This window comes from Triturus cristatus, chromosome 3_1, assembly GCF_964204655.1.
Source record: "Triturus cristatus chromosome 3_1, aTriCri1.1, whole genome shotgun sequence".
In the NCBI taxonomy this organism is placed as follows: domain Eukaryota; kingdom Metazoa; phylum Chordata; class Amphibia; order Caudata; family Salamandridae; genus Triturus; species Triturus cristatus.
In genome coordinates this window covers 1,002,140,709-1,002,163,712 of record NC_140583.1, presented here as the reverse complement: position 1 = coordinate 1,002,163,712, position 23,004 = coordinate 1,002,140,709, and the positions used below count along the sequence as shown (strand labels likewise).

Sequence of the window (23,004 nt, the reverse complement as noted above, 5' to 3'; positions counted from 1 at the left end):
CTGCGTGGGTTGCTGTTGCCAAGGCTTGTTGGGTCCAATCCGAGCACCGAGACCGTAGCACTCGACATCCTTCGTGGGACAGCTCGAATCCAGCTCCTGGTCACCGTCGACGCCTGCTGGTCCTTGTGGCTGCAGAGTCAAGCTTCACCTCTTCGCACCTGAATCACCCGACACCGGTGGGCATTCGTCTATCGTGTCACTGGCAAGTGACCCAGACTCTGTCCCCTCTGCTTTCAGGTTCTTCTGATCTTCGATCCAGGCGTGGATCACACCGAACACTTTTCTTCTTCCTGACAGCAGCCCTTTGCAGCAGATCGCCATTGAAATCGACGATTCCAGACACCATTTGACACCCGGCTTCCCTGGGTGAGGTAACTGGAGTACTCCGGTACTCCCGTGGGTGCTGGACCTAGAACCCCCCCAAGTCTAAAGGGGTTTGCGCAAAGTTCTCTCCTAAGTGTCCTTAACTTCTAAAATTCCAACCATGACTTTCCCATAGAATAGTACGGGGCTCGCCCCTGTGTTCTCACACTGAGCGACCTCCTGTGTCACTACCTTGGGCGGTTCCTTGGGGACCCAGCAATTCTACGTGCCCTAGGTTACTGTCTAGTCAAGTCATGGTTCTTCTACCACTTTCTTAGTATATGGTTTGGTCTGCCCCTAAAGCCCATTGTATATTGTGCTATTTACTGTCGTTTTAGAACTGTATTATTGTGTATCTTGGACTCTAATATCATAAAGAGATTAGTAGTGAGTGTTTAGAAATAAATACATATATTTTATATATACCTTGTGTGGTTCTCCTTTTCATTTAGTAATTCAAGAGGTTATAATCTGGTAAACCAAGCTGCTTTACATTCCTTCAAGACTTAGCCTGAAGGCTGCTCTCCATAGTTATCACTAGGATAAAGGTTGTCTTTAACCCCTTCCCCGCTCATGACGGAACCGTTCCGTCATGAGCCACGGTTGCCGTGTGCTCATGACGGAACGGTTCCGTCATGCCACGACCGTTGGCGGCCGCTCCGCCCACGCGGCGCTGTTTCCCCGCCTGTGCGGGGGGACAACGCAACTGGGCGGAGTCATGACGGAACCGTTCCGTCATGAGCACAGCTCAACCGTGGCTCATGACGGAGCGGCTCCGTCATGAGCACAGCGCCACCGCGCTGCCCCCCCGCACCCCTCCACGCCGCGGCGGAATTCCCGCCGCGGCGAAGGGGTTAAACCTATCATCAATAAGGGTTGTTTGGACTGGTACAGTGTGCCCACTATAACTAGTGGATAGCATATACCAGGCCAACTTCTCACACCAACACTTAACAATCTTGTAAGTATAACTACAGAAGGAGCACATTCCATGATTGGACATGCGAGGGGCTTTGTATCTCTGTTAAAAAATAAACTTAATCACCCTCTTTCATTGATTATCATTGCATAATACATCAGGAATTATTGTGAGCAAAAATAAAACAAGGACAACTACATGTTATGAAGCAAGTAGTAAGTATTGTTAATTTTATTCAAGAAAAAGCACCCAACCACACACACTTCAAATTATCGCTGCAGGATGTAGAAACTGAATATGCAGACCTGTTGTTACATACCAAAGTAAGGTTGTTGAGTAAAGGTAGAGTTCTGGAATGGTTTATTACTTTGCTTCCAGAAATTGAACAATTCTAATTGGTCAAGGACAGTCCTTCCCAGAATTGTATGACTTGCATATATCATGTTCCATTTTCTTTGTGACATTTTCTCACATTTCAACACTCGATCTGGCACTTCAAGGTAGACAAACTTGAATCTTCCATGATGAGTTCCATATATTCTTTCGAAAGTAAACTTGATCTGTTCTGACAGCAGCTGGAATATGGTGATCTCACACACTTTTCCAAGTTGTATTCAGCCCAGAGGGCTGAAAAACCTCAGATTTTTAGTCTCAATCTGTGTGCTTCTCTGAAAGCTATTTTGTGGGACATTGTGGCGATTTCTCTGAGTTTTCAGGCTTGTAGAATATCTGTGGATGGTTGGTGCTAGGAATCTTGAAGCTGTTGAATTTCATGGTTTGAAAAGGACACAAGCTGAGATGTAAATGATTAACAAGCAATACAGCTCTGTGCTTGAGCCCTCGTTCTTGGGAGAGGAACCAGGTCTCTGGCAAAGTGTGCCCTATGAACAATTCCATCTTCTTTTTTACCTTGGCAGAGAAAATACTATATGTTTGGCTCAACATCTGTATTCGGTGTTCCTTTTCAACAATAGGTGTTCTTAAAAATAAACTAAGAAACTGATGCTCATCTGGATCACCACTTGAGACTTGCACTTCTTGAAAAAGTTCCAGAGTGCAGGAAATTAATTGCAGACATGAATATTATAATTAGCTCAAACTGTACCTCGTAAAATAATTTTCCCGTGTGCCTTTGCACTTACTGTTCTAAAAACACTAAAAAGCCTTCTAAACAGAGTAACCGTCCTTGTGCAGCATCAGAATTGGAAGACTTGCACTGTAACTCTTGAACACTGGAGAACACTCTGCATGTCTTCTTCTCTGAATCTTTTCATGTGTGATATGAAGGAATTAGTTATACCTAAGCTACTTTCCATATTTGTCTGAATATTAATTTAATTGGCATTTTTCGACATTACCAGTGATACCTAATAATCAGAATGCATTATGTACCTAATCTGAATGCTACTCCTTTATCCGAATACAAAGTATTGAGTTGAATATACTTTCAATTGACTGAGCTGATCATGCTTACATCAAAATGTGTGATTTATACTAAAAGATGCACATTTTCTATAAATTTAGTTGAACCTCTTTTAGAATGGTGCATTTCAACCCTATCTGCGTTTGTTCAAAAGATTGGGAAAATGCTGCATTCTCAAACAGTTTATTTTAAAGAAGTACATTGTGAATTACATGCATGTTTTTTACTCCACGTGGTAGAAATTGTCCAATAAACTACCCACCATGCCCGTCACCGAATCACCCTGCTCCCACTGCCCATACGGATCTATGTGGCCCAGGTGATACCCCAGACTCTGCATTTTGGCCCCTGAGGAAATGTTTGAGATTGCCCTTGGTCCTGCTAGAGTTGCCCTACTAAGTTAGCCAACAAAGTGTTCGTATGACTTTTTTGGTAGCATTGTTCATGACCTTGCAAAGTCTCTGAACCCAGGTCGTCATAGTTAGGGGGGATGACGTAACCATTTCCATTTATTATGTTACAGGACTCAACCTCATGAATAATGACAAAGAAAGAAGTGTGAAGACAGATAAATGTATTCAGATGTCCCAAAACATATGAAATTAATATAATAGCATCACCAAACTCAGTAAATTAGATTACACATTGATTTGAACCTTATGTTATGACGAATACTTATTGCATATCCAAACCAACAGTTTAATGTGGAAATTGCATGGAACTGTCAGGACTTTTCTTTAAAATCTATTTCTCCAATCAGACTTTAGGTCTGGCATTTTTGTTGTTGATGTTTGAAAGTTCATTTTCTTGCCTCCTTAATGATTGCTGTACTAGACTTCAATCATCCTACAACCAAGCACCTTATTTTGCCGTACTCGCATTAGTTTGTCACGCCCACCCAATTCATCCCAAAAATTTGCAATGTGTTGCTGCATAACCTCCCTTCACATTCTTGCATGGGACCCCAAGAACAGGCTGTTTATTGGTCACTGTCGCTAAGCACACTTTTTTTTTTTTGAAACCTTTATTACAGAATGCAATAGATATACAAGTATGGGCCTACAACCTTCAGGCCGGCCGCTAGCAAGCAGTGGGACCATAAAACACAGTTATAAAACACAAGCGGCAAGTGGTAAAGGTCCCAGAAGTCGAAGGAAGCGTTCGCGGCCACACCGTCCAGACCCCCCAAATGGCGGTTCCATTTTTTAATGAAAAACTACAAACAAACCCACAAGGCAGCAGAAGTCTAAGCAGCATTATGTGCTCCCCTCGGGAGGACCCCACCGATCCACAGGAATGGGGGGGGGACGGGCCGGGACAGAAACAAAGTGGGCATGATGACACAGAATCAAGGTAACAAGCAGACTAGGGAGACTGGGCCACTGCCAAGTCAGGCGTCAGTGGCGGGGTACAAATCCCGCCACGATAGGAGTTCCAGGGGCCCCACACCTTCACCCATTTCCCAGGCTTACCTCTCGCCACATACACTACCTTCTCCCGAAACATACACCAATCCATGTTGTCCTTCCATACCGAAACCGTTGGTGACCTCTGGAAGCCCCACAATTGCGCTATGTCACGCTTGGCCACCATATATCCCAGTGTCACCCACCACGTTTGCGGCACCGTGTAATCAGTCGGTTCCCACACATTCAACAGACCTCTCCTAGCCTCGGGAAACAGCGTCACATGCGTGACCGCTTGCAACACCGCATGCACACCACGCCAGAACCGCGCCACCTCCGGGCATTCCCACAAAGTATGGAAGAAGGTCCCTAACAAACCACACCCACGCTTACACATCCCATCCACGGCATATCCCATACGCATCAGACCCGGCCCCGTAACGTATACCCTGTGGAGTATTTTGAGCTGGACGAAACGAAGGCGGGCCGGTATGGCCACCTCTTTCGGGGAGGCCACCGCAGATACCCAGTCCTCGCCATCCAGCTCCAATCCATCGGCAACCCATGCCTCACGAAGGTCAGTCAGCAGTCCCGAGCGATCGTTGATGAGCTTTTTATAAATCAACGAGATAGTGCCATCCGGTACATGCCCGTCTAGCACTCTATCTTCCAGAGGGGAGCACTCCGGGATGGACGCCACATCCGGGAATACAGAGCACAGCGCGTGACAAACCTGTATATACCGGAAGTACTCCCTGTCCTGCAACTGGAATTCCATCTGCAGCACATCAAACGTTTTAAATCCCCCCCTCGTCCAGAGATCGCCCACCCTGCTGATGCCAATCGTGTCCCACTTATCAAAGCCTTTCGTGGTCCACAAGCAGCCCAATCGCTCAGATGCATACAATGGCGTCGCCCGGGTCAACCGATCCTTCCACCCCATCGCCAAGTTTGCCGCGTGCCACACCCGTACCGCGACCCGTGTAGGACCCGTCAACGTGCGTCGAGCGATCTAGAGTAGAGCGCACGATTGTAGTCGCCACCCGGCAACAACAATTTGTCCATTTCAAAAGCCGGGTTAAGGGCGGGCCCATAAAGCCCGTGGTTTATCGCAGCCAGCTGGGAGGCCCAGTAATACCGTTTGATGTCTGGGAGGGCGACCCCCCCCCGTCATACCACGGGAGCGTCAGCTTCGCGAGGGCGATACGCGGCCTCCCATCCCAAAACAGTTGGCGCTGCAGACCCTCCACCTCCCGAAAGTAGCGAGCCGGGACGACGTCCATCGTGTTTTGTAAAGCGTATAAAAACGTGGCAACGACCTCATCTTAAACAGCGCCGCACGGCCGAGCGGCGAGAGCGGCAAGCGCCTCCAACGCGCCACATCCTCCTTCAGGCGCTGGAGGGGGGGGGGAGTAGGTTCTGTTTATATCGGGCCGCAGAGTCCAGGGTAATAAAGATACCCAGATACTTAAATCCCTGCGGAGCAACCTGGATAGGACAACCCCGCGGAAGGAGAGGAGCCTCCCCTGAGAGGACATATACACAGGATTTAGCCCAATTGATGACTAGGCCGGAGTTGCGGCCAAATGAACACAATACATCCACTAACACAATCAACGATTCACGCGGGGAAGCAAGGTACAAAAGAATATCGTCCGCGTAAAGGGAGACGCAATCCTCATACTCAGGAGTCCATCGGAGACCACGAATCGAAGGGTGCCACCGCAGCCACTCCGCCAGGGGCTCCAAGGCGAGCGCAAAGAGGAGCGGCGACAGCGGGCAGCCCTGCCGCGTGCCCCTGCCCAATTCAAAAGGAGCCGATACTCTACCATTCACCACCACCCGCGCCAGCGGTCCGGAATACAACAATTTCACCCAGCCAATGAATCCCGGGCCAAACCCAAACTTCGCCAGCGTCGGCCAGATATACGGCCACTCGAGCGTGTCGAACGCCATAGTGGCGTCCGAGGACGCCAAAATGGCTGGCTCACGTATGAACGGGACCCTCGCGAGCACCCCATGCAGACGCCGCAGGTTAAGCGCGGTGTTGCGATGAGGGATAAAGCTGGACTGGTCCTGATGGATCAGATCGCACACCACGCTGACCAGCCGATTAGCCAGCACCTTGGCCAGAATTTTCGGCTCCGCATTCAACAACGAAATGGGCCTGTAAGACGTGACCCGATCCCGCGGCCTCCCCTCCTTGTGAATAACCACAATAGTGGCAAGACGCTGGTCCAGTGGGAGGGTACCCGCCGAACGGGCCGCGAGGAACATATCACGGAGATGCGGAGCCAGTGTATCCGGCCGCAATTTGTACAATTCGATGGGAAGGCCATTAGGACCCATGGCCTTGCCAGAGGCGACCGAACGTATGGCGAGGGCAATCTCCTCAGATGTCGGAGCCGCGTCCATCAACAATTTATTCTCCTCTGAAAGGGAAGGCAGCGCAATATCTTTAAGCAGGGCATGGGAATCCTCTTCCGAGCGGGAAGATACCGGGGAATACACCCCGCGAAAATACTCAGCGAAGCAATCAACAATTTCCTCCAGCTCAGTGACACACACACCATCCAGTCTCTCAACCGACGGGACAACTCGACTCGCTCTCTCCTTTTTATCCAGCCACGCAATCAGTTTACCAGCCTTATCACCCACATCATACAGTCGCCCCTGTTGCTCTCTACTCAGGCCCCTGGCCGCCTCTGTGACTAGGGCCTTGTAGTCCGCCTGTTTGAGTCTGAGAGCATGCAGTTTGTCGTCTGTGACACCACAATCCAGATCACCCTCCAACTCAGTTATCTCAGATTCGATACGGGTCACCTCCTCCAGCTCGCGCCTCCTGGAATGGGAAATGAGGGATAGGGCCTCCCCCCGGATTACCGTCTTGAACGCCTCCCACAGAGAAACAGCAGACGACACAGATCCCACATTATCTCCAAAATATTGCTCAAGGGATTTAACCAAATCTGCGCGGATTGTGGGGTTACGCAGGTACCAGGGGTTTATCGGGACCACCCTCCCTTCCCCACTCGGGACAATATCAAAGTGCAACAAGAGCAGGGAGTGGTCGGAAATACCCCGAGCTAGATGCCGCACCTCCCCAACCCTCCCCGCCTGTGCTGCTGGCATCAGAACATAGTCAAGCCTCGAAAGACTGCCATGAGCCCCGGAATGAAAGGTGTATTGTACCTGCGTAGGGTGTTTCAGCCGCCAACAATCCACCAGTCCCAGGGTATCCAAGAGGCCAGACAACCAAGCTTGGGCGCGGGGGAGATCCCTGGGTGGGTGACGATCCTCAGTTCCGGAAATTACAGCGTTAAAATCCCCCCCAACCACTAGAGTCCCCTCCGGCAGTCCAAGAAGAAGGCGCCCCAAATCAGCGAAAGTAGTCGTCTGCAACCCCGGCGGGACATAAACAGAAACCAAAACAATCACTACCCTCCAATCTGCCCACTAGAGCCGTATACCGTCCCCTATCATCATGGAGCACCTCATCAACCTCCAACGGGAGCGAGGTTTTAACCATAATGCCCACACCCCTCGAACCAGAGGTGAAGCCCGAATGGGCTACAAGTCGATAGCCCCGCCTGTTCATGGCACGAAAGGAATTGCCAATAAGGTGTGTTTCCTGCAGAAATACAATATCAGGTGAAATCCGTTTTAAGAACTGCAGGACCACCCCCCGTTTTATCCTGTCCCCCAATCCATTAACATTCCAGGACAGAAGTCTCAGTCCCCTACCCCCCATCACAGCCAAAACCGATCAGTCTCCCCCCAGAGAGCACTTTAGATATAGCACAACAATACTTCTGCCTTGTGGTACAAACAAACAATACCCAACCCCAACCCAACATCCCAAACAAAACTCCCTCCTCCCTGCACCCCTGCATGAGCCCAGACAGCCCCCCCAACTTGCAGTGTGCCTGTCGCCCCTATGTGAACTAAACTACAAAGACCCCCTAGAGGAGGAAAGAGAACCCCCTCGAGACACCGCACAACCTCCAATGGAGGGGGAACGAGACACAACAGTCAAGGAACCCTGAGCTTGGCCGAAAAGTGGCATCATCAGGAATGAGCCCCAGTGTCAATACCTCATACCCGGTCCGGTGGGCACTCTCCTCCCGCTGCCCCCATCCCATCCCGATCATGTCCCCCAGACAAAGTGTCCAACCAGTCCCCGGCCGTCTCAGGACGGTCAAAAAAGTGAGTGCGACCATCAGACTCCACACGCAGCCTGGCCAGGAAAAGCATTGCGTATTTTATGTTCATATCTCGAAGCCGCCGCTTGACGCCCATGAAACTCAGTCTCTGCTTCTGGACCGCCTGCGTGAAATCAGGATAAAAGTTCACCTCCATGTTCTCCAGCTTAAGCGGCCCCCGCAGTCTGGAAGCTTGTAGAATCGCATCCCTGTCCCGAAAGTTGAAGATACGGGCAATGAGAGGCCGCGGGGGAGCTCCGACCTTCGGCTTGCCGCCAGGAACTCTATGGGCCCTTTCCACCGCAAAGAATTTACTCAGTCCTCGGGGCTGGAGATGAGTAGAAATCAGATCCTCCACAAAGAGATCCGCCGCCGAATCCTCCAGTCCCTCAGGCACTCCGATAATGCGAACGTTATTCCTCCGGGCCCTGCTCTCGTAGTCCTCCAGTCGCCGATCCGTGAGCGCACTGGCCTGCCGGAGCCGGCGCACCTCCGTCTGGAGGGCCGCCACCTCAGTCGTGAGGCCCGACGCGGTATGGGCCAAAGAGTCAACCCGGTCATTTGTCTTGGATAGATCTGCTCTAATAAGGTTGACATCGATGAGGACCGCGTCGAGTTTGTGCGCCAGGGTGTCGAATTGTTGACCCACCGAGGTCTTCATCTCAGCTATGGCGCCCATGACGTCCTGCAAAGTCAGATCCGTCGGCAAATCCGGGGCATCCGGAGGGCACTCGGAAGACTTATGCGACCCGCCGGGAGAACCTTTTGGTAGGGTGTAGCGATCCATGATGTTGACTTGAAGTGCGGCGCCACGCCGGGTCGATTTGGCCTTCAGCCGATCTCCATCCTGCTTCGTGGCCATCGTCTTGTATCTCGCACTCCCACGAGTCATGCAGCGGAGAACGAGCAATCGAGGCCGAGGACCCCGGAGCTCACCTCAGGAAGGCGGAGCAGGTCCCCGCAGGCAGGCAGGATCCCCCAGCGAGGCAACCACCACACAAAGAAGCGCCGTGATCCCACTCGCGATGACGGCAAGGGGACTCAAAAGCGAAAGTGAAAGTGTGGGGTACGCGGCTAGCCAGGCTCGTCCCGCCGTTGTTATTCACTTCTCCACTGGATCACCCCCAAACTCAAGTCCGGGGTCAGGAGAGGAGCAGGCCGCAAACTTCAGTCGATGCTCATCACGGCACCCGGGGTCCGATTCAAAAACAGAAAACGGGTACCACCTCGGCTCAGGTTCACCGACACAGTCCCCTCAACCGATTCAGGATGAAGACAGGATAAACGTAGGAGGTTGCGGAGGTCCTCGGGAGCCTCGCACCTACGCAGCCATCTTGGTTGCGCGCTAGGCTCCTCCCCCCCGCTAAGCACACTTTTAATCCTGTTTCTCCTCTTGAGCTGTTTTATCTACTCTCATCCTCTGAAACACAGTCCTTCATTGCACCTCAGTCTCACCAGTCAGTTTTCTATCTCATTCTTCACTTTACACTTTTTCCATCACTCCTGCTCTCTCATCAGCCGTTCCTCTCTACCATTCTTCTCAAACCACAATCACCCTTCACTTTTCTCTTCCTTTCCTTTTTAGGTCTCGCCTAGCGACGCAGCACGAAAGCGCTGTCGCTAGCGAGATCTATTGTTACTGACTTGCTTCGGAAGGGAGACAGGAGATGTGCACGCGCAGGACGGACTGCAATTGTGAACTCGCCCGTGAACACGTGCTAGTTAACTTGCGATGTGCACATCTCCTGTCCCCCTTCCGTCGTCGCAAGGCTCATGCATTTTCACTTTCTTAATGTGCACGCGCGCTCCGCTCGGGATGTCCTCAAGCCCTGGTGAGCGACGCCTTTCGCTTGAACCAGAGGCAATGGAGTCCAAACCCGCCCCTGCTCCTACTCTATCATCTCTCTTCCGATCTGCTCCTTCTGATACAATATGAAATGGGGGTCGTAATGCACCCCTCCACACAGTGCCCCCCAAAGCCCAACCTCAGGGTTTCTCAGCAGCCCCTCCATCCTCACCTGGTCGCAGCGGCTCGGTCAGCGCCAGCAGCAGGAGGAGCAGGAAGGTGCCGAGGTTCCGCCGGGGCCACCATTTATCCTCCGTGCATCCTTCTGCCGCTCAGGAGGGGGCTCCTCGAGTTGTTCCGCTGCCGGCTGGAGGGGGCCTCTCGGAGCGCCAGGGCCCGGCGTCTTGGGGACCTGCAGTGGGTCTAAGCCCCCTGCACCCCCTGGTTTTGCTCTGTCCAGCGGTCGCTAAGCACACAAGCTCCGGTTTCACGACAGCATAGTACTGGGCCCTTGCAGGCAGAGGCTTGTCTGGCCTAAGGAGCCCGTCCTCGGTGCGCAGGGGGTGAGCCCAGTTGAGCCAGGGACCGCTGCCTTCTCCGGCCCAGTAAAACAACATTGTGCCGGGCGCGGCCTCATCAGCGAGCGGAGGGTGTCGCAAGGCCCACACGCACGTACTCCTGATTAATCCCCTCTTGGCAGGTATCAGAAGGCAATGCCAGCCTGCTCACCTATCAGCGCACAGGAAGGCGGGTTTATATTTACATGCTCCTGAATGAGTAATGTTTTTAAACGGCCTGGTTCCTCGCCTTTCAAGGAGTAGATGGTCTTCTTGGCGTCCTGTTGCTCATCGTATTTCTTTTTTTCCTCCAGTTTTACATACTGCGAACGCGACCCTAAGGCATTGGAGCACTTTACGTGAGTACCAGTTCTATAAACATGGTCGAATTGCTATGTTTTTTGGCCATGTAGAGATTAAGTGATGTACCCATAATCAAAGGATGTTTAGCTGATGCGGACTCCAACCTTGTTTATTTTATTTAGTGGGGTGGGGAGGCAGATGGGGAGTGCGTGTCAAAGGCTTTTTCCATAGTAAGCAGTACCTCCACTGCTGTTTCACCCATCCTCTCCACCCCCATTCCCCACATGGCGCCCCTCCTGTGCCCCCACGGCGCTTTGCCCCCAACTCACCATTCTCGGAGCAGGTGAAGGTCTCGCAGTCAAGAGATGACCTGCTGGGGCTTCCGCTGCTTCCTCCTGGACATCTCCCTCCCGTGGGTGTCCGCTCTCGTCGCACCCAGGGTGCCCCCTGGATGCAGTGGGTGCTGTCTGAGGCGTCGGGTCTCGTTCAGGGTGCTCCACACTCTCTACTGCGAGAAGCGCTCAAAGAGGATCCCGTCCCCTCCCAGCAACCTCCTCCAGGCCCTATTGTGCACCCAAAGAGGGCAGCTAATCCCCCACCCTACCCTCCGGGTCCCTCGCTGGCAGGAGGAGGGGGGCGTTAACCCTTCCCCTCCTGACCTCCCCCAGGCCAGGCAGCCAGCTGGTGATCCCCAGATTGGATAGGTGAGATTTTGGTACAGGGACCGCTGTTCTGTGGATGGCCTTTAGACACTAGAGGGAATGTAGGTGCTTCCAGTCTGAAATTCAGGATTGCCATTCTCTCAATTCTTGATGTACTCCTTGACCCAGTGTGCTTGCTTCATGGGCAGGCAGAATAAAGAACAGCAGGCCCTGATGTTTGGGACATGGTAAACAGAGGACAGCTGGGACACTCTACCCTAGGCTTTGCGTTTTTTGGGGGATCTGCTCTACTGTTACATGATAGATGTAAATCTGCATTTATATAGCGCCTACTACCCCAGACGAGGTGTTACATAATAAACAAGCATTTGCAAAGCAATAGGTCTCGCATTTACGCCAGTTTAAGCTATTGGCTTTGTAAATGATAATGTCTCTTATTTATGTTTTAAAAAACCAAAACCTAAATAAAAAGCATTGCCATTTACAATGCTAATAGCAAAATCTCGCGTAAATGCGAGACCTGTTGCATTGCAAATGCTTGTTCCTTAGTGCCACCAGCTGTTCTTCCCCCGTTTGAAATGTCTATGTGCCCCAGATTTCACTCCTCACTTGGTCTCACCTGGACAGCAAATGTGCTGTCCTTGCAAGTCTATTCTCTGTTTAAAAAAAAAAAAAAAAAGACAAAAAAAGTTACAACTTCAAAAAGGAGCTTGGACCCCACCCATTTCCTACTATTGTTTGGCTTCAAAGTCACTTATTTCCTGACTCCTCACTCACTGGCCCGCACGTGCAGGTGTCACTTCCTCCTCATTTGCTCAGTTCTTCGATGGAGCATGTACTAAGTACAGATTGTTATCTTTATTGGCGTCTTTCATTTGCTTGCACTCCTATTAAGGTATATATTTTTTGTTTTGTTCTTACCCCGTTGTCTATGCTTCCCGTCGTCAGTGCTTCCCCCTGTAGTTAGCTTGCTCCGGTTTGACTTGTTCCCCCTCCCTCTCGTTTAGACACACACATGATACTCTGAGTTTCAAGCAACACTGACTTGAACATTTTGCAAATACTGCTGTCTCAAATAAAATGTTTGATGCAGGCCAACCCCCCTCTTTCCAAAAATGTTTTTCCTCTTGCTTCTATATCTATTTGTGAGGAAAATAAATGCCTTACTCATACTTTCCGGCACTGTTACCAAAACAATTTGCATGTGTTTTTGTTCCTGGCACATGATCCAAGTGGCACCCATGAATTGATTAGGCAAATAGAAAAAAATAAATATGAAAATGGCACCTCTGTTATTCTGTAGACGTACATGTAATAGTTAAGCTTCAAATCCCCCCCCCCCCCCCCCCTTGCCTATGCTGCAGAGTATGGGCAAACTGCATTAGCAAGGCAAATAGGTTCAAAATGCAAAACATATTGGCTGTGCAAATGCTTGTTCATTCTTTTGATTTTTTTTTTTTTTTTTTAATTGATGCGCAGTCTGTAGACAATGAACAATTATTTGCTGCAGCTCAGTTAATGCCTCTGGCTATCGAGTGATTTCAGACAGCCAACAAACATTTTGTACACCTGCGACTGAAAGTGTCTGACCGACATAACAGCATATTAATTTATGTTAAAGAAGAAAACCTTGTTATGTATTTCTATTTTTCCTACTTACTTTAATTCGGGAAAACAATGAGAAACATACACAAAAATCTTTTTTCTGAATTTAGATTTATTTTAATCCTTTTGAGAAATGTGTAGTTTTCTGAGTTCGCAAATGGATTCACACTTGTGTCAATCGCAAACTGCAAGTAGGCAAAAACCACAAAAGAAAAAAATATACTGTTAATTTGTTTTCTTAACCACTCTCCCAGCGCTCCAAAAGCTAGAAAGAGGTTGATCTTGACACAGCAAACCTTTTGTTGATGCTGTTCTTGAAACGAAAACCTACTTTATTGCACAGCACGTTTTTCCAAAACAAGATGCACCATTTTGATATATTTGGGCTATTTTCTCAGTTCTCTCCAGTGGAATTGACAAACCTTGGGTACTTTCTTATCCCCCCTTTTGTGTGAAACCAGTATTGGCACAGCCACTATGTCAAGCACTGACTGCCATCCTTTTGGTTTTGCAGTGCTTGGGTTCTTTTTTTTTTTGTCATTGCTTTTTGTAATCATTCATTATTTGGGAAGATGTTTGGACCATCCCCAACATGAAAAAAAAATCGCCAAAAGCAAACATTATTTGGTTTCAAAAGGCACACTTTTCCACAGCAGCCTCTTGAGGTAAGGGAACTTATTTTTCTGATATAGTAGAATGGACACTGGCTGATTTGACCGCGAGTGACTGCAATCATTTTATTCGCCCCATACTAAATGTGTTAGCAGGCGGCAGAAAAATTTGACCGACACAACAGTAACAGGCCAATGGACGGCAAGGGCTGGCAGAGAGGCTGTATAATGTAGAGTATTATATGTATATTTTAGGTAATATCAAAAGGTCTTCGCTGGGGGGTGTGGCCGGGCAAGATGGCTGATCGGACGTAATCCGGTCCGCGCCAGTGTTTAGGGGAGATTCCAGCCGCAAAACGGCAGCGGAGCAGCGGCAATGAGAGGAGGGAGACGGTCCCACATCTAGGGCGTCCGCGGAGTCCCAGAACGAAGGACAAGTCTCCGACATGAGGCAGCTGTGATGAGACGCGGGCTCGCCCTTGGGTCCGCTCGCGCCTGCGGCCGCCATCTTACGACCTGGTGCGGCGCACGGTGGGATCGGCGCCCCTTTTTTTCAGTGGTTGCAGCACGACCGGAGTTGGCGTGGGAGCGGGTCCCCATCACGCAACACCGTGCAAGGCAAGAGAACGGAGGCGCAGCTAATTAACGCCTGCAGTGCTCAGACTGACCGTCCGGTGTGGCCCGCCAGCTGAGGTAGGCTGAATGTGGGTGGTACTTGGATGCATGAGGAGTTTAACTCAGCAGCTCCACCGGGCACGCTGCCTCACAGGCTGAAAGGGGCAAGGAAGATTGCGCTTACACAGTACATGCAGTCCACGACACCCAAGCGCACTCGGTGAGGGTGTGATGGCTGCTGCCTGATTCTAAAATGGCGTACGACGGACGTGTTCGAGTCCATGCAAAGCTTGCACTGAGAGCCGCCTGAGGCTTACCCTTGAGCCTACGCACGGCTTTGGAGACCTTGTAAGAGCCCTGGTTCACCGTCTAGCGCTTGAGAGGCCAGCTCGTGTCCACTCGATTTTAGCGGTCGCACTCGCCCGTGGAGACTGTGTTGCCAGCGAAGAATCCTCTGAAGCGCTCACACTCTTGCCACGGACTTCAGGGAAAGGGGGAGTGACAGCACTGTGGAGCAGCCTGGGCTGGTGGTGGCCGCCTGGAGGAGGTGACGCTCTTAATGGCCATGTCTGATGGTGGTGGAGACTGGTGATGCGCGGAGCTGTGCCTGCAGCCCGGAGATGTGAAGCCTGGGTCCCTGTTTTGAAGAGCTGAGCATCCCCGGATCCCGCATCGGTGGGGGGAGGAGCGTTCGGAGTCCCTGGAGATCAACGGAAGAGCGGAGAAGCAAAGAGCGGTGAGCCGCGGAAAGCACATAGAGATCGCCTGAGGGGGGACCACGAAGCAGAACTCTGACGCGGCGGCCGCGTGGTTGTCGTAGGCCTCGCATAATGCCTCTATGCCGCCTAAGAAAACGGTGACCAAAGCCATGTCCGGGGTCTCCCGTTTCTTTGCCCCAGCGGAGAAATGCCTATCAACAGGCCGCGACGACAGCACTGACGCCATGGCCCTCACCAAAGAGGACCTTATGTTCTCCCTACGCGACTTCAAAGCGGAGCTACAAAAGGAACTTAGCCAAGATATTAAGGACTCCATCGACCTATTGAAAAGCGACCTCAATGAACGCAACGGGATGTGGACTCTGTTGGGGTTCGACTGGTTGGAAGAACAGAACCAGGAGGGAGACAAATGCACCTCCAACATACAGGACACAGTGCGTGCTCTAGAGGAACAACTGCATCAAACCCAACTGAAAACGGAGGACCTGGAAAACCGGGCACGGAGAGACAACCTGCGGGTCCGTGACCTGGAGAAGGGAGCAGAAGGGCCCGATTTAGAAGCCTTCCTGGAGGGCCTTTTTGCGGAAATAGTCAGCCCACAGGTTCTTAAAATTAAGCTTGAGAGGGCGCACAGGGTCGGAGGTCCAACAGCCGGAGAACATAGACGCACGAGAGATGTGCTCGTGAAATTCCACTCCTACAAGGTGAAGGAGGCGGTCCTATCAGCTGCTAGGAAAAAGAACTCGATCTCCTTCCATAGGCACACCTGTAGCATCTATCAAGATGTGGCACCCATAACGTTAGCGATGCGGCAGCAGTTCCGGCCCCTCACGTCCAAACTCCAGGATGACAAAATTAGGTATCGTTGGACTTATCCCTTTGGTCTGAGCTTCGAATTCAATAATAAAACAGCGTCACATAACCGATCTTAAAAAAGGTCTGAACCTATTAGGTCTCCCTGCCTCTGAACCTAAAGCCGCAGCGGGCACCTCACAAGGGACTAGCCGCAACTGCTCTTCTTCGGCAAAATGGTCCACTCCCTCACGAGGAAACTATAAGTGAGGACTAGATCAAGTCTCCTGCTCTCACACACCTGCACGAGCTGTGATCTCTGGTCCTCTGTCTAGGGAGGCCTATCAAAGCAATGTGGGTTATAGGCAGATTTACCTCTCCGGGAAGGTTACAGGACTGGGTAATTCCGCCGCTGCCCAGAAGCTGAGACTGATGCAGTCGGCAACCTAAGCTACTGAGAGGCCCCCACGAACCGGGTGTGGATGGGAACTCTGGTCACTCCATCCACCAACCCATCCGAGTAGGTGATTTCACGTATGGTCGGGGTACCATCTTCTCGACATCTGTTTTTGTTGATGTTGTTGGGAGTTGGTTATTTTTTCTTCTTTCTTTCAGGTTGGGGGTGGGTTGGGGGATTGATGGTGGCATTTTTTACATTCTCGATGTATGGTGTGAGAAGTTGGCCTGGTATATGATGTTCACTAGTTAAAGTGACCACCTTGTACCATGCCAAGCAACCCTTATGGTGTGGTTGTAAGTCAACCTTTTCGGACTAGCTGCTCTAGTGGTAGCGTAGGCTAAGCAGTCTTTGAGGCTAAACTCGTTAAAGCGTGTTAAGCAGGCTGTTTTACCAAATGTAACCCCCCTTTATACCAATGAAAGGACACCACACAGATATATATTCAAAATATATCTGTATTTATTTCTCAAAGTATCCCCTAGACTCTTTATGAGCACAGGAGCACAAATCGTTAAACAAGACAACGTTATAATATACAGAAGTTGCACTTTATATGGATGGGCCCTGGTGGCCACTCAAACCATATACTAAAATAGTGGTATAAGTACCACGAACAGGAAAGGGAAAAGTCCTAGGGCCTCTAGAATCGCTGGGCCTACAAGGAGCTAACTTCAGTTAGTGACCAGGAGGTCCACGGGTCGCGTATGCAGTGAGGAAAGTCACACGCGGGCTCCCATAGGTTTTCAATGGGTGCGTAAAAGTTAAAAAGTTACTGCAGAAAGGATCTTCTGGGTGGACTACGATCTCAAGATTCAAAACACAGACACTAGAGATGTTTCTCTACACTTGGGCACCGGAGTGCCGCCTTTACCTCACCCACAGGAAGCGGGTGCATAGGTCTCGAAGTGCGTCTGGTTTCTTCTATCGATTCAATGGAGCCTGATGACAAAGATGCTGCAGGCGGTCGGTCCAGAAGAGATGCGGTGGATCCAAGAGTGGATCGGAGTTGTAGAAGACCTGAAAGCAGAGGGGACAGTGTTCACAGTCACTAGCCAGTGACCGGCGTGGCACCAGGTGGGTACCAGGCGATGTCGGGTGCAAACACGTGGTTAGGTGTAGCTTGTCTCCGCAGCCACGTGGTCCCTGAAGGTCGACTACGTCCAGGAGTCGAGTCACGAGCTGTCCCACGCAGGCTCTCGCTGTCGGCGACTCGAAAGAAGCAAACAAGCCTTGGCAAAGGCAGGAGTCGTGGAAGTGCAAGAAAGCTGATTGTTCTGACCAGCAAGGTCAGAGGGGCTGCTCTTTTGGAGAGCAGCTAGGGCCAGTCTGGAGCAACCAGACCAGCATCGTTGATTTCAAAGTAGGTCGCCAAAATGGCCACTAGCCAACGGGCCAGGGACCGGGCAGGCGCGTCGAGATGCAAAGTGCATAGGGGCCCCACGCAGATCGTGGAGATGCTGGAGGGCTCACCTTTGGTGCAGATGCTGCTCGGTGGTTGGGCTTCTCAGGACCCAAAGCACAACTTGGAGGGAGCCTCTGTCGTTGCGCTTGCAGCTTGTCGTCGGTCTTCCAAGATGGCTGGCTCCACGTGTCTCGGTGCCTCCACGGGTTCCTTCTTTGCAGGGACTGTGGATCGGGCGGTGAGAGGTCTGGAGGTCCAGGTCTTGTCGGGCTCTGGGCTCGGGCTCCGGCAGGAGGCTGCGGCAAAGCAGACGTTGAATAGCTGGTTGGTGCTTGCGTTAGCAAGATGGTCACTCCCTGACCATAGGGGAGATTTCCTTCAGTCCTCTGTGCAACAGAGCGTCGAAGTTCCCGTCTTCTTCTTGTGGTTAAGTTGATTCCAGGATGTCTGAAGTCTTAGGACACAGCTCCTACCTTTAAGTGGATTCTAGGGGCCGGACTACCTGCTAGGTCCCTCCCTAAGGGTGGGACCAGGAAGGGGGGTGGTTACACCCCCAATCCTTTGTCCAGCTCGCCCCAGGTCCGGGGCTGGTGTGCCCCAGGACCGGTTTGAACTGGCATAAGCACCGAGGCTCCTTGTGAGCCTCAGGCATGTCTGATTCCTTTCAAGCCCTACCTGACCAATACACAAAATCCTGTCTGGGGTGGTGCTCGCACCTCCCCTGGCAGGAAACCCTTTGTCCACGTCTCCCAAGCTGGAAGGACTCCCAGCAGCAGGAGGGCAGACTTGTGTCTGTGGTGGCAGCATCCATTTTGTGGAGCTGAGGCTATGTCTGATTTTACCCGGGTTTCAGGTACTGTACATGTCGTGTCCCTCTAGAAGGGTGGAATGCTAACCCTGTCGCCAGAATTGGCGAGGGGTTAGTATTCCAATTCGTATGACACCTTACTCAACATGTTTTGATAAAGCCAAACCAAAGATAGCTTTTAACCGCGAGGTTCAGAATGCACTTAAGAGTATATGGTATGACGATATCTGGAAACGGTAGAAGGAAGTTGTTCCGACCACTGCAGACAGGCTCAGCTCATGCCAGAGCACCATCTCACATGGAACCAAGCACTCTGCCTTCAGGATTGTCAAGGCCTGCCATAGGAGTGACTTATAGGTTAACATGTGTCCCATTTAAGGTTAGGTATAGGTATTCTACACCTAAGTAAGAGGTGGTTACACCAACTTACCCCAGCTGAGTGATCAGCCAGTTGTGTCAAATTTGTTAGGCCAAGCCTGGGGTGGCATAATACATGCTTCAGCCCCTGGCAGGCCTTAGATACACCAATGCCCTGGGTACCTAGTGTACACTGGTACAGGGGCTCACAGGGTGATCTACTTCCAATTGGCTATGCACCTAGGGTGCATAGTGTCAATTTAGTTAGAGAGAACAGCAGGCTGGGGGTCTGATTAGCAGGCCCACAGCCTCAATATGTCAAAAACCAGTGAAGCAAAAAGCAAAAAATTTGGGGTGACCATAGGATAGCAGACCCTACTCTCCTACATATGGGCACTATGGCAGATGCAGGTCCATTACAGTACGCACATGACAATAAGGTTTCCGAGCTTTCTGCAGCACAGGCACGCTATGACGGGTCTGGGGGAGAGGGTCCCACTCTGTAAGATGGTAATTGCCATAGTCTCGTGGAATGTTCGGGGCCTAAACTCCCCGCAGAAGAGGCAAAAGGCGGGGAAGTACCTCACAGACCACCACTTTGACATTGTGGCACTCCAAGAGACACATCTCCAGAGAGCTGATGAATTAAGGCTTAAACACAAAATGTATCCACTTATCTATAGATCGTCAGTGCATACTAAGCACTGGGGAGTGGCACTCCTCTTTCACATTTGCGACCCAATTCCAATCTCTGGATGTCCAATCAGATGAGGGCAGGATGGTTCGGGGTAAGGGTACACTGCGGGGCACGCTATGCATCTTTATTGCCATGTATGCGTCTAATATAGGCCAAACAAGCTTTCTCAACTCCTTGCTAGACAAAATAGATCACTTTGCAGAAGGGCCAACGATTTTAATGGGGGCTTTTAATCTCACTTGGCAATCTGACTTAAACAGCACTCACTCACACAGATCGGAAACTGGCACCTAACGGAGACTCCACGACCTAGGTCTTCGGGATGCCTGACGTGCCTTGTACCCACAGACTAGAGCTTACACATTCTACTCTCACGTACACCACAGGGAGGCTGCCTCATGCTTGATCACTTATTCCACAACTATGAAATCCTCACTTTTGATAATTGTAGAAGGGAATTGCATTCACCACCAGAAGAACACTTTCATTACCTTCAACTTAGACTTTGGGCACTCGCTCCCCACATATGGGACAATGCCACGAGGGGAAAACAGGGCTATAGAAGTATGTGAGAACAGTGGGCTCCATGATAGGGGTGATCTCTTTCCTCTATAATTATCTGCTCTCCACCACACACTCGGCTCAGCCGAGATACACGTCCCTGTGGGAGAGGGTGTTGCAGCGAGATATTCATGAAAGGGAATGGACGGCACTCTGGTCCGATATATCAACATTCAATCACTCCCTAGAGCTTAGGAAAGCAAATTTAAAAACTCTGATGGACTGGTACCTCCACCTCGCTAAACTCAAGCAATTCTTACCGCACACGACTGACAGATGCTGGAGGGGTTGTGGGCTGTTGGGTGATTTCCAAAATGTATGGTGGGCTTGTCCCACTATACGTCCATTTTGGGAGGAAATCTTGGCACAAATCAAAACACTGTTGGGATATCCCGTACAGACTACCCTGTAAGGACTTCTTCTGGGCATTCGGGATCCCTCCTTAGAACACCAGACCAAGGCCGACAAGACTATCATCTGGACTTATATAGGTGCGGCAAAAGTGACGATCACAGCAGCCTGGAAGAAGAGGACAGCCCCTTCCCTCTGTGTGGCATGCGTGACTATGGAAACTCCTCTGTCTGGAAAGAATGGCGGAAAGTTTCCGCGACGATTATAAAAGCTTTGAATATAAGTGGGGACCATTAGTCGCCTTCCTTACTAGGGGTCTACCATTGGCGGTGAGGCCTCCGTCAATCAGGGACATGCATTTCTTTCAAACTCAATACACTACATTTATGCCCAGTAGTTCACTTGGCTTTCATACATAGTATCACCACCACATTCCCTGTTAGTGGGTGGGGGAGGGCTTTGGGTGAATTTTGGTTCCATCATTTGGACTGTTATTTTCCCCTTGGGAGTCCCTTCCCGGTTGGAAGGGTGGTGTGTAAACTTGTCACGATAAAACAGACTGTGAGAACTTATTTTGGTATACGTCTCATACTATGCCTATGGACTGTTTGAAACTGTACTGGTCACTATAGCTTGTTTTATTTTCACAGAGTGGCATAGAGATGTCCGGGCATGCATACTCCGCATTGCTTTTCCTTGTGACAGTGTGTAATGTATCCTATGGCACGGATACTCCTGTTGTTGTATAGCAGACATTGTCTATTTTTTACGAAATGCCAATAAACATACTTTTGACAAAAAAAAAAAAGTCTTCGTTGATACATACCTAGAAAAAAGGACACACATTCAGTCTAGATACCTTTTATGGGAAAAGTGTAATGAAAGCTTAAGCATTTGTTATGTATAGTATTTATATCGGTCTTTATGTTGCAGTATAACACCAGGTGCTAGGAAAACATTATTTGTGCCCTGTTTATTTAGGTTAGCAATACTTTTCATGCCAATAAATTCCATTATGTTAGACTGACGCTCTCTGAAGAGAAAAGCCATTGGGGCGGGGGAAGTCATGTAAGTATCTCAAAGGCTGTTTGAGCCAAGGCAGACTGTCACATGGGGGATATCTTCTTAGGGAAGGGCTGCAAATCAAAATCTCATACAAAAGGCTGGCAGCGCTGGGAATTAATTAGTAGCTTGGTCCATGTGCCTTCGAGAGGTCAGTGGCACTAATGCAACACCAGCCATGGAAAGCACCCTAAGTAAGGCCTGAATGTCGAACCCAAATGCATTAGAAGTCGTGTTTTGGAAGAAGAGACTTTTTTTTTTTTACAGTCTGCATATTTTACAGAAAGAAAGGTGCATTACATGTGGATCTGGTTGTAGCCTGTAAATCATCAAGAAGTAGTAGTGCAGACGCATTTTAGGGCACCTAAGTTTTGAGACTTAAATGGTGAAAATTCCCACTGGTTGTAATTAATAGCATGACTGATGAAACTGATTGATTGTTTTACTTCCTAAAGTGTTCCCCTAGTACTACTACTACTACTTTACCTGTTAGAACATTGTTTATACTGTAATTTTGTTTTTTATTTTTTTATTTTTTACATACAGGTTCATAACTTCATGGATGTTTGCTGGGACAAATGCGTAGAGAAACCAGGCTCGAAGTTGGACTCCAGGACAGAAACGTGCTTGAACAACTGTGTGGACCGATTCATTGATACAACACTCTCAATTACAAATCGCTTTGCCCAAATTGTACAGAAAGGGACTCATTAACACGTGACATATTGAAGAGATCGGTGCTACAAATATAGACCGTTTTAGAAATGTTATTTTTCTTCGTACTGTCAAAACTACTCGCTTCAAAGTGTTAAATATTAAATGTTATTGTTAATTCAAAAGAATTAAGTATAAACACCAAATGAAACCTCTGATCTACAAGCAAAGCTACCTTTTGTTTCTGTCCGCTCCTCGTGTGTCATGCAGCGTGATTTCCTGAAAAGCTCTCTCGAAAGTTTTTACAACACCCTTGTTATTCCATATTTCTGTAAAACAGGGTTTTCATGTTTCAAGCTGTTGCAATTTGGTTAGTCTATGAGAAAAGAACTAAAGCTTGTGTTAACTTATTAAAGCAAGATCCTCCTGCTCTCCACCATCCTGAATACTGCCTTCTTTCTTGCCCATGTTAGGTTGCATTGTGGCAATCGTGGACCCTTCAGAATGTTTTCCACACGTTTCTAGGTAGCTGGTCTCACCTGTAAAAAGTGGCCTTGAGACAGAAGACATCGGAGGCAGTTTTGACTTGGAATGATTGCCCTCCAGAAAGTATGATTGTAATAAGAGGAAAAATGCTATATAAAAAGGAGGGCAGAAATACTGACCAAAAATCACTGTTTCGCTCCAGG

General features: G+C 49.7%; 1 protein-coding gene across 1 annotated transcript in view; it reads left to right on the top strand.

Annotated features, from left to right (window-relative positions):
* TIMM8B (translocase of inner mitochondrial membrane 8 homolog B) overlaps positions 1 to 22,754 on the top strand; it is a 37,740-nt gene extending 14,986 nt beyond the window's left edge. Inside the window, exon 2 of the mRNA XM_085645702.1 lies at positions 22,208 to 22,754. Coding sequence (XP_085501828.1) covers positions 22,208 to 22,375 — 168 coding nt within the window. The 3' untranslated portion in view covers positions 22,376 to 22,754. The remainder of the gene's footprint in view (positions 1 to 22,207) is intronic.
* The last annotated feature ends 250 nt before the right edge of the window (positions 22,755 to 23,004 follow it).